Source organism: Anas platyrhynchos, chromosome 1 (genome assembly GCF_047663525.1).
Source record: "Anas platyrhynchos isolate ZD024472 breed Pekin duck chromosome 1, IASCAAS_PekinDuck_T2T, whole genome shotgun sequence".
Classification (NCBI taxonomy): Eukaryota; Metazoa; Chordata; class Aves; order Anseriformes; family Anatidae; genus Anas; species Anas platyrhynchos.
Window position 1 is genome coordinate 82206788 of NC_092587.1, and position 12187 is coordinate 82218974.

Here is a 12187-nt window from a genome sequence, read left to right on the forward strand (position 1 = left end):
TGAGAAGAGTTGGGTGTGTGAGCTGGACGCAGAGGCAGCATTTTCCTTTCTTTCAGATGGCACAAGCAGCAAATTGTTTCACATGCATTAGAGCAATTTCAACATGGTGCATGCATGTTCAGTGCCACAGCGCTGGATGAGATTCAAGGGAACCTAGGGGATCTGAAAACATACAGCCAGAACTGCTCCCTCCACACACACTCTGCTCCTCAATGTTATTGCAGAGAATACAGCATGAGAAACAAGCCTGTAGGGTAGAAGTATGAAGAAACAGGTGCCTGGTGGAGAAGGAAGGATAAGTGCTCCTGGTCTCGACTACTGCAGCAGTCAGGTTCCTCCAAGAAGTGATAAATGTAACGGCTTCCCTCGTATCAGATAACAAAAAGAAAAAAAGGTGCTTCACTGACCCCTAAGCCTAAGCAGGGAAATACAGTTTTTGGTACAGTGAAGCCCTTTTGCAGGCTCACAGAACTGAAGCCTCTGGCTACAGCAAAATGAGGTCCTTTTAAACTTCATTTGCATGAGCTATCAGTAGAACAAAACCTGAGTTGAAATGCGAGACAAAAATGCAGATCTGTGTTTGGAAATCGAGTGGGCTTGTACCCTCAGAGATATACACTACCCACTGCACGCAGCTTCAACAGAGGCACAGACAAAGTTGTCATTTTGGCAATTTTAATTCTCCCCCCCTCTATTATACAAAATATTTTACAATTAAAAACATTTTCCCCAGCAGAATCATATACAGATATTTATAATTAACAAGATTCAGTACAGACAAGATGGGGAACTTCTGCACAAAGGAAAAACAATGACAGACGATCAAGTGAAAAATTAAAACTTGACCCTTTCCTCACTATATTCTGGGAGATTACATTTAGGCTTTTATTCCTATTGCATTGCCTCAAGTCTGAGCGCTAGGATCTCTTCTTACCCCTCCAGGCTAAGGGCCTCCAGCCACGTCCCTAGCACATGTACAACACACTGCTCTCAAAAGGCCCATGAAGACAGTGAGAAATTAGCATCTGGTTGTACCATGACTTTACTATTATCCCAAAAAGGGAACTGCTGTCCTCAGCTTTTTCTCTAGCAACCCACATATACACACATGCAAGCACATACATGGGGGAAGCATACTGAAAACCCAGAATTTTTCAACGTTTCACCAAATGGCAATCCCACCCCACCAAAGCAACCAGCCTTCAAGACACGTCCAGCAGGTAGTCTCTGCAGAATGGCTATCGTAATGTCTCAAAGCCATGCTGGTTTACTACTGCAGATGCACTCTGGCAAGACTTGGTGTTTTCCCACTTTGATCATCTGCCTAGCAGAGTGCCAGTCAGCCTCGGATATGGTAGTGTGAACTGCTCAGAGATGCTCAGGCCACAACAGACAGGTAGGGGAAGTTCCACACTTCAGCACGAAGTCCTTCAAGAAACGGCTGCCATTGGTCTGCCCTACCAGAGCACAGGTGTGTGTGAACCCCAGTGAACGTTTTCTTTCTAGGGAAGGTCACTGCAGGGCTGGGACAAACCTGCACTCACAGGGGAGCCCATCCCAGCGTCACTGCTGGAGGCCAAATGCCTGAAGCAGTGTGGGAAGATCATGGGCATCAGCTGCCCTGTACAGGTCACTCTGCCCCAGCATGGAGAGGGCCATGCGAAGGGTGCTCCAGATGTTGTCAGACATAGCGCCTTGCTGCCCCCGCGGACCTCGGCTCTTCTGCTGCATGTGCAAAGCCTCTAAGAAGTGCTCCACGGCCTCACTGTCAACATGAGAACATACACAGGCTTATTGGAGAAGATGCTACATCTCAAACTCCCCTCCCCATTTGCTTCTAAACTGCTACTTCTTCCCCTCCAAAACAGTTTCTCCCTCCTCAGCAGATCTTTCCCCCACTCCAACACCCCCCACCCCCAGCCCCAAGATCCCCCTTGTCCCTCTTAACAGAAACTAAAGTCCAGATAGCCCCTACTCCAAGTGGATCTGCCTAATACTTTGTTCTCAGGGCAGATTTCATACAACCTCTGTTTGCCTGTGCCATGGGAAAGCTGCAGATAGCACAGCACTGCCCTAGTAACCTGCTGCGGTCTCTCTCTTGACACACATACACACACTCACAGGGCACAGCAGATCTGCCCATCCTATGCTCACCGGTGGGCACCTAAGTTGATGCAGCTGATGCCCAAGTTGTATCGAGAGCGGATATATCCTGGCTGGAGCTCCAGTGCCCGCCGATATGCAGCCACAGCTTCCTCACTCCGATTCCCATTGGCCAGGGTGGCACCAAGCTTGTTCCATAGAAGATGGTCCTGGAGAAGGGGACAGAGATAAATGGCTGAGACAAACTGGTTCTTTTTAAGCTCCGAGCCAGCCCTCCCTAACCAACGCATCTGCCTCACTCCTCCACTTCGAAAGATGTACCTCTCATATAAACAGCATCTCCACCCATAAACCTCCAGGTACCTCCAGCACCCCCACTCTGCCCTTTCTTACATTGGGGCGCACACTAAGTGCGGCACTGAAGCAATCCACAGCCTTCTCGTATTCGCCACTAAGGTTGAAAAGGACACCCAGGCCACACTGAACATCAGGATCAACAGTTGAGGGGTTGCTGCGCACAGCTGCTAAGAACAGCTCTTTCACCTCCACAAAAAGTGAGCTGCAAAAGCATGGAACAAGGACATTTGTACACGGTAGAGCAAGCTGACCTTGGGTTGCCCGCTAACATCTGCCCGGCCCAATCCCAACCCTCCAAGAAGCCTTCCAGCTGAAAGCTGAAATTGGTACACCCCCGAACTCACTCAGACAGCAGAGAACCAAGCACACGCTTGGAATGCCCAAGGTTAGGCCCTGAAGCACTCTCCTCTGGCTCCTTCTCCAGCAGGTGAGCATATGCAGGTTTGTGGCGGAGCCACTCCCGCAGAGTCTCACACGCCTGCTTCTGCAAGGACTCGTTGGTGAAGCTGACCGCTAAAGCCATAAGTGCTGTGAGGTTCCCAGGCTGCAGTTCCAAGCACCTGCAGGTTATAGAAAGATAGACGACTACAGTATTAAAGCAAAATGGGATATACTCAGATACAGGAGATAATACCATCAAGGCAGAGCACACAACGCTAGCCACACGGTCCTTGAGGCATCATGCACAAGACAAGAAGTGTGGCTCAGAACACATACTACAACACTCACTGTCTGAGAGCACTGATTGCCAAGAGTTCCTGTTCATTCTCTGCTTGGGTGGTTCCCAGATATTGCCAGGCCTGGAGGAGACAAACACGTACTAAGACAGATTTCTTCAGGTCCAGAAAAAAAAAAAAAAAGCCAAAGGCACAGAGATTAAATTCACAGCATTATCCCACACATTTTCAGAGTGAGGCCAAGTATATGCAACTACAAACATTACCCACAGATGCACATGGATTTCCTGGAAATCCTCACTTTATGGTCCATATGCTCTCAAAGCCAGTAAAACTGGTGTTGTAGTGAAAACAGGTGAATCTCTATCTGGAAAGCTACTATAATGCAACTGCTTGCAATTTTAGCACTTTTAAGTCCCATAATCTCCACATTTAGCTGCTAACAGTGGTCAAACTGCAGAGGAAGAAGGGAGAAGTAGATTTCAGGTTTCTTAAGAACAAAATAGCATAGCAGCAGTGCTAATAATGAGACCCTGAGGGTATGCAGCTGCATATACTTGTGCAGAGGCCCACTTGCAAGTGATAATTTTGGGGAACTGACCGTAAGACCTGAAAGTAGAAGCACTGTTGCTTTGTTGTTTCTTTAACTATGACAATAGAACATCAAAAAAACCTTCAGTTTCCAGGCTGCTGACATACGGAGTATTTAAGGCACTAAACCTAAAGTACCTGTTCACTTTATGTTGATTATCACACCCCTTGGTCTTAAATAGGCTGCACAGTTGGCTAGGTTGTCAGCATGAAGTACTTGCTCACTGAACCTAAGTCACGCAAAACATACTGCAATGGCCTGCACAAGCCACCACAAGTAAGAGGCAATCTACTGCCTCAAATCTCTAGATTTACAACTAGATCCTACACAGAACTCACCAGCCATGCCTGCATTGGGTTCTGAAGTGAGGAAAGTAGAGATTGAAAGTAAAGTTGTGATCTGGACCAAGAGAACTGGGATATTTTCCTTCACAGAAACAATTGTACAAGTCTATTCGATCACTGCACCACCTGAACTGGACTTCTGCTGTACTTTTCTCCAGAGTCACAGCAGAACAATTTAGAGCAATTTTCAATACAGCTAGCCAGGAAAAGTTCAAGATTTCTACTCCTAAGGTCTCAGCTACTTCTCCATTATACTCAGCCTGCAGCCCACACACCTTTAAAGCAAAACAGCTTAAAGCAAAAGCAGATCTTCAAAACATCTGCTTACTTTTCACCTTCTCCCAGTACCCTAGAAGATCAGATGCCTGTATTTCCAGCAGCCAAAAGAAATCCATTCCAAGAGGACTAACAAACTTGTTATTATCCCATCATATACAAATAGTAGGACTTGAATCAGGCACACGAAGTATTCAGCATGCCTGGATCTTTGAGGTAGGCACTCCAGAAATGGTAGTACTGGATGTGCTTGATTCCTCCTCATCCTCCTGAGAATATCTATGTGCTCTACTTCTGGGGAAAGGTACACAGACTTTGATTTCTTGATCCATCCTGAAGAAGCTGAAGCGTTTCATGGAAATAAGTATTCACTGAATTAGCTGCTGGAACATTTTCTTCCGTATAAAAATCATTCTCTGGTCTACAGCTTCTGTGAAGACACTCATGTCATCTCTGTCTTTTTAGGTAACATTTTCTCGTGGCAGATGGAAATCCAAACCAGAATCTGTAGTTTAATGAGCTGCTCTAAATTAGTCTTCAATACGAACATTAAAAGCAATCATCATTACTACCAGAAGCATCTGCAGTCCTGAAATGCCAAGACTTCCACAGAAGCAACTTAACGAGATGAAAACTCCTTGTCTTGGCTCTATGTCAGTCTCATGTGATTTTACACAGCTTCAAGCCAGAAGACTTTGTGCATCTGACTTTAGTTATAAGCCCACAGCCCTCCTTGGGACTCACGTCATAAAATCATTAAGGTTGGAAAAGACCTCAAAGATCATCTGATCCAACCATCCCCCTACCACCAATGTCACCCACTAAACCATGTCCCTACACACCAGGTCCAACTTTTCCTTGAACACCCCAGGGACGGTGACTCTACCACTTCCCTGGGCAACCTGTCCCAGTGCCTGACTGCTCTTTCTGAAAAGAAATGTCTCCTAATTTCTAACCTAAACCTGCACTGGCACACCTTGAGGCCATTCCCTCTAGTCGTATCACTAGTTACCTGTGAGAAGAGGCTGACCCCCAGCTCCCCACACCTTCCTTTCAGGTAGTTGTAAAGAGATTATCAGCTACATACCCAGAGACAGAGAAAAACAAGATGTTTTCATGCACCCTGCACAGTTTGTAACATGGAAATGAGCTTTTTACACACACCCTGACACCTCAGAGGGGAAGGCTCCAAGTAGCAGGACACCTAGCCAAGGCCTGTTACCTCTGGTCTCACTCACCTCCATATGATCTGGCTTCTGTTGTACTGCAGCCTCAAAGAGCAAGACAGCATTGGGGAGGTCGCCTTCTGCCAAGCGCTTCCGCCCCTCTTCAAAAGCATCAGGGTGATCTCTCATGGGATTATCTTCTTCAAACTGATAACCCTAGCAGGGAAGAGAAGCAGAGGGCTAATTCCAGGAGACAGGCTTAGGGAGAAAAGCACTTTCTACAAGACATCACACGTCTTGCTGCATCAGAAACATTCCAACTACAGAGTAGCCTGCACCTCAACCCCTCTGCTAGCTTGGAGCAGAACAGTGACTCTTCTTCCTGTCCGCTCTGTCCTGAAAAATTCCTCCAAACCTGGACTACAGCAGACATGGAATAAATTGCAGCAGTGATGATGTATCTGGTGTTCATCTCATCAGATCTGGGTGGGAGTAGGCACTTGCACTGATTACAAGGAATCCCAGCACTAACTGATATTTGATGTTAGACAAGAACTAGACAGCATTTGCAAACCAGAACAAGTACAAACAGTAGGTTTAGCCCCTAGCTGACGTGGGATTAGGGTGCAAGTGACAGCAAATGATTGGTATGAGAAGGAACCCTAAGAGCACAAGGTAGACAGTCTGCCAGTTTCCTCAAAGCAGTTCATCACAGTGCTAGGAAACCCTGTTCTCTGTTACCTTGTCATATGAAGAGGAGCTGAGGTCTTCATAATCAGTGAGCCAAGGGTGAGCCTCTGCATCTCTCTTGGCCATCTCCTCCCATTCTGCCTGGAGTTTGTCCCAGAAGTCCACATCTGACTGAAGGAAGGACAGGAAGTGACTAGAGTACAGCTTTTAACTGAGATCTACAGACACCCCAGAGAACACCCTCTTAAGTGTCTGTAGCCCTCCTCACAACATGCAAAGTAGAGAGGTAACCCTATCACAGGCTCTCAGACAGTACCCCAGCCCTCCTCCTCCTCCAGCTTTACCTCCACAGCAGTCTTTGCCTGCTCAAATTCCGTATCAAGAGCTGACACGTTCCCAGATCGCGTAAATTGATCCACCCAGGCATCGGATGCCCCCTGGGAGTTTGGAAACAGAAACACACCTTTCTTTTTAGGATTTGGCAAACTCAGTGCACATCCCAAACCAGCAGGAGGGTCTGTGATGACCACTCCTCCCCATCAGCAAGCACTGGTGGCCTGGAAAGTAGAGATGAGTTCTTTTGGACACACCCTTCCTCCCAGGCACTACTGAAGATGAGACCACTCACTCTGCCCAGATACCTTCCCAGCTTCTGGCTAGACTCTGCTCTGAAGAGTCCAAGAGCCCCTCCCTGACCTCCCACAGCCTAATCATTAGCAAAGCACACTGCTGAAATTTGGACTTGCCATTCTCCCTTGCTCCCAGATTGTGCACTGTGACAAAGACCTTTCCTCCTTCAGCGCACACATAGCTGGGGCTCCTACCTGCTGCTGCATAAACTCAGCTGCCCATTGCTCTGCCTGATCTTGGTCTCTGTGGGTCACCTTATTAGCTTCGATCGATACCCTCCCATCTCCGATCTGGCGGACAAACTTTAGGAACTGTGGCAGAGAAATGAAACAAGGGTGGAGCTGGGCAGATGCTTTGCCAATAATCCTTCTGTCCATGCCCCCCTCCTTCACCAAGAGGATTTCTCTCCTCAAATTGAGCAGAGAAGGCCAGAAAGTTGGGTAGGAGAGCACTTCAAAGTGATGTTGCGGAAAGGGACAATATCTGGAGGGAACTGGGTTCAACTTTTAGAAAACAGGGAAGAAATAGAAGCACTGGACAGCAAGATGCTGTATTTATTTACTGTCTTCCCCCTTCTCAGTTCCCCACACCCTTTATGCATACCAGGTATCTGTCAGCCCCAGTCACAGAACTCCTCACCTCAGAACTGTTGAGTTTGGGATCATCCACTTTAGAAAGAAAATCACTAGCAGTTTTCTTAAGATCATCCTCCGGTTGATACTCCTCATACCTGCAGTAGCAGTAAAAGGGAAAGAGATAATCTGGTACTGGGCAACAGTGAGCTCTTTCTCTAACAATAGTCCACACAATGGGGCACTAAAGCGTTGAGGGACACAAACCCTCTCCACAGACTCTAGGGTTCGCTAAAGTCATTCAGCACCTTTATTCATCTAGAAAAAAAAATCCAAATTACTACCAGGTTAAGTCTGCAAATGACTGAAAAACAGTAGTGGAATTAAATGACTACTGTGCCAGCACAATTCCGCAGCACAGTCTGGATTACTTGGCAAGCTCACATGCTATCAAACGTTAGAAGTTTTAGCACCACCAATTACAAGGTCATATATTCAGGAAAAGAGAAAGCAGGTCATTCTCATGGAAGAGAAACAGCATCTTGGAAAAGCAGCGGCTCTGAAAAGGACTGAGGACTCATAGCAACCACGCAATTCAATGTGTTTTTTTTTTCTGGCTTACAGCAGAATAGGACCAGTTCTAGGTGTTACCACTACAGAAAGTCTTGGTGAAGTCATTGAAACTGAGGGCAGTAACTCAGTTACATCCATATTTGCAGAAAGATATCAGGAAAGGCAAAAGCCAGGAGAAAAACAGAATCCAAATATGCGAAGCCTGTTTTAGCTAAAGATCTAACCAGCTCAAATGCTTGCCTGTGTTTTGCTAGCTTACTTGAAAGTATTTGACTGTGGTCCACCACAGCACCTACACAGAGAAGATTTTAGTAGCAATAGACTGTTCTTTAATCTACCACGCAGAAACGCATGAAAATAATGCCTGGAAGGCTGAATCTAAAAATATGCTAAGGAAAAGCTAAATGCTGTTTGCCAAATAGGGAGAACAAAGTGATAAAAGTTTACAGCTAGTAGAGTCTGGCACTTCAGATCTCTACATCTAAGAAAGTATCTACTGTAGAAAACAAGTTCTGCTTGAGTAGGAGTTATTGAACTCAGTCCTGAAATCACATTAAGGAGCTCTGCACTACACATGAGATTAAGTTAGACAAGCACAGTATTTGCTGGAACTAGAATGCAGGAAAACATCTCTTAAAAAATTCAGTGTCCAAGCATCATTTTCTCCCTTCTCTGAAACCAAAGGTCAGAGAACATCAATCTAGGTAAATGACTGCAAAGCATTCAAACCATAGCAGATTTCTTATCACCTATCCAGACTTAAACCACCCAGGTGCCCAACAGCAGCAACTAGTCTTGAAAAGAGAGACGCACCATTTATCTGCCAATGACTGGTCTTCTGACTCCCCAAGCCACAGTTTTTCTTCTGACTGCTCTAGGTATTCTTCTGCCCACTTGGCAGGGGACACAGACAGCGGATCTGCGTAAAACACCAGTACAAGGAAAGAACAGTAAGACAGGCAGAACTTCACTAAGAATAAAGTCAGATTTTGCTCTCTCTACTTTACACAGGGTTATCTAACACACACAGGAAAGCCCTCCTCAAAGAAAGATTGCTAATGTTTGTTTCTAACTGTTTTGATCTAAAACATACAAAATAATCAAGCCTTAGGTTCCGACTATCTATTAATACAAACGCTTCTGTGGTGGCAACATCAATCTTCTATTTCAATTTCACAACTTAACCAGCTGCTCCATGTGGGATATTATGTAGGTCAAGGAAATCAGCAACGCATTACAAGTCTCTGTCAAAACTACAACTCACAAAGCACTAGCTCTTCATCTGAACTCTCTCAGACCGTGGCATGTGTTGATTTATATTCCCAGGAATACAAAGAGGGACGGTCAGTGAGTTGGACCGTCTGACTCTCTACAGTGTCACCCTTAGGGAACAGAATAGGATCTAGTTAAATCTTGCTCGTAATTTCCAGGTGAAGCCATAGATGGTCACAGGATCATACCCAAGCCCAAGCTCTATGCACAAATGCAAGATGGCTTTTCAGATAAACTACTGCCTTGCTTAGAGCAGACAGCTTATCCTCTGGTCCCACAAACATTCATGTTTCACTTTTCCAACTTGCAAAATATCCACTTTTATTCTAAAACATTCCCCCCTCCCCCCAAACTAAGAAAAAATATTTGGCCAAAGCACTCTAAACAGTTTTTACCTTAGTACCAAAGGCAAACTTAGCCTTAACAAAGTGAATTAGAGTATATGTAAGCAAGAAGCAGCACCAGACCATCTCCACAATTTGCGTCAGTTGAATCACGGTAACTTTCATAAAAGCAATTTGAATAGCCTGATTCTCCCAAGTTCTCCAAGTAACCCAAACTGGAAATAAAAGAGCTTTTACACCTGAAGAAAAGCTTCCACACCACTTTGGGAACAATTTAGCTAATCCATTTTTTTTTTCTTTTTTTTTTTTTTTTTTTTGCCTCCTTGTTAAAACCACTCCAGTAAACACTGACTGCTGGTCCCAAAGCATTATTCCAGTCTCACATTCAGTAACTCTGCATGTGACTGGGCAACATCTCAACGATAATTTCCAGAGCAGCCCTTCACCTGTCACTTCAGCAATGAATTCCTGCGACCAGTCAGTCTCATTGTAATCTGAAGAGACGTCACCAGCATTATCTGCTGCAGCCAAGAATTCCTGGGTCCAGTTTTCAGACAGTGCCAAGGCTGCCACACCTGGAGCTAGAAGAAAAACACAAGTGAAGATGGGAGGACTCGAAGATGTTATTTAAGTGTCCCATGCTCCTTCAGATAACCCTCATCACCTTTGATCAGGTCCTTTTCTCTTTGTTAGAATAAAGAGACTTGAAGATTCCACTCAGAAGGAATCTCTGGAGGTTGTTAAGTGTTTGCAGAGTGGGATACCACCAAAGTTGCTCGGGGCAGTGAACAGGTAGCTTCTGAACTTCTCCGAGGCTAGAGATTCCCCAGCTTCCCTAAGTACCTGCTCCAACACTCAACTGCCCACCAAGGGAAGACACGTTTCCTCATATCTGCCAGTTATCATTGCTGCAAGTCATGCCTGTTGCCTCTCATCCTTTTGCTGTCTGTCACCACAAAGATCCCAGCTACTGTTGCTGAAGACAACTAGATCCATCCCTCCCCCCCAAAAAAGAGACTTCTCTTCCAGGGAGCCACCCTGCTAAGAGTTTAACTGCAACACCACGATCTTTTCCAGTAACCACGTACTCCAGCTGCCCTTACCTCGCTGAGGGGCCTGTCGGAAGCTTGACTGCTCAATCTCCTGCATCTCAGCCAGCAGATCGTCCATCTTAAAGGTCTGCGGCGCGCGGGACAGTAAAGGGGCATTCTGCTCCTGCAGGAACTCTCCAACCAGCTACCAAAGACAGTGATCAGGATTATGAACACAGCTTAGAAGAGGAACAGGTAGAAGTATGGGGGATGAAAAGGGACTTAATGGAAGAATAAAATCAGGTAAGGGGAAAAAGGTCTAAGCATTGAGGAGGAAAGCAGCAAGGAGATGGATGTGTTGGCCCACTCTTACCTCATCTTCAGAGGCTACTCCCAGGGGTTTGGATACCTGGAGGGAACAGCGGACAATTACCCCAACACCTTTGACCCCGTATCCCTCCCCGCACTCTGTGAGCTGCCCAGCTCCCTCCCTCCTTCCCCCTGAGATTAGCCTCGCTGCACTTCGCCTGTTTATGTGGCAACTCGGGGAGCAGGAATATCCCGACCAACATTGCCCAACCCCCCCTCCCTGCCACAGCGAGGCCACCAGCTCCATCCCCGCACCCACAGGTGAGCCCTCGACCCCCCCCCCCCCCACTCCCTAAATCACCGTCCCCCTCCCTGCCCCCCCCCGACCCCGCCACTCACAGCAGCCGCTCCGGGAGCCCCGTGTGGCCAGCCCAGGGCTCCCTGCAGCCCTTCCTGCCGCAGGGCCTTGTCCTGCGTGAAGTGCCCGGCCAGCTGCAGCAGGGGGTTGGAGCCGCCGCACTCCGCCTCCACCAGCTCCCTCATGGCCATGGCGCCGGGCGGGGACCCCCCCTTCCTCCTCCGGGCTGCACCTGGCCCAGGGGGGCGACAGCGACAACGGGGGCGGGCGTCGGACGCGCCGGGACCGGCCGGGACGGGACGGGCCCGGCCGCCCCTTTCCTGCCGTCGCCCAGGCGCGCGCGCGCGCGCCCCCGCCGCCCAACCCGCGCGCGCGCGCGCGCGCCCCCCCCCGGCAGCGCGCGCGCGCGCCCCGCCGGCGCCCTTACCTGCCGCGCAGCGCTCGCGAGGCTGGCGGGAAGGGGGCGGGGCCGGCCCTTAAAGGCGCAGCGTCCCCGGCCCAGCGCCTTAAAGGGACCCGGAACTTTGTGAGTTTGCACCAAGCATGCTGTCTCACATAACATTAATGTGCTGGAAATAAAGCGTTTTCAGACCCAAAATCCCACCTTCTTCTTTTCGAAAGGAGTATTTTCTTCTGCAGCGTCCCACAGAATTTCACAGAATTTTCACGGAATTTCACAGAATTTCTAGGTTGGAAGAGACCTCAAGATCATCGAGTCCAACCTCTGACCTAACGCTAACAGTCCCCACTAAACCATATCCCTAAGCTCTACATCTAAACGTCTTTTAAAGACTTCCAGGGATGGTGACTCCACCACCTCCCTGGGCAGCCCGTTCCAGTGCCTCACAACCCTTTCAGTCAAGAAGTTCTTCCTAACATCTAACCTAAAACTC

General features: G+C 47.6%; 1 protein-coding gene across 4 annotated transcripts; it reads right to left on the reverse strand.

Annotated features, from left to right (window-relative positions):
- Positions 1 to 658: 658 nt before the first annotated feature.
- On the reverse strand, positions 659 to 11811 carry PEX5 (peroxisomal biogenesis factor 5). 4 transcript variants are annotated; one of them, XM_072043269.1, is made up of 16 exons: positions 11722 to 11811; positions 11336 to 11526; positions 11001 to 11036; positions 10700 to 10832; positions 10043 to 10177; positions 8794 to 8899; positions 7475 to 7565; positions 7030 to 7146; positions 6550 to 6642; positions 6257 to 6376; positions 5588 to 5731; positions 3190 to 3260; positions 2805 to 3020; positions 2497 to 2662; positions 2155 to 2312; positions 659 to 1765 (listed from the first exon to the last, which is right to left on the reverse strand). In XM_072043269.1, the coding sequence occupies exons 2-16, from the start codon at positions 11483 to 11485 to the stop codon at positions 1564 to 1566; spliced, it is 1938 nt and encodes a 645-aa protein (XP_071899370.1). In that variant the 5' UTR covers positions 11486 to 11526; positions 11722 to 11811; the 3' UTR covers positions 659 to 1563. The 4 variants fall into 4 exon arrangements, with proteins under 4 accessions (XP_071899370.1, XP_027305606.1, XP_027305605.1 ...); XM_027449805.3 differs by lacking the exon at positions 11722 to 11811 and having other exon boundaries at positions 659 to 1457; positions 1545 to 1765; positions 11336 to 11660; XM_027449804.3 differs by lacking the exon at positions 11722 to 11811 and having other exon boundaries at positions 659 to 1457; positions 1535 to 1765; positions 11336 to 11660.
- Positions 11812 to 12187: the final 376 nt, after the last annotated feature.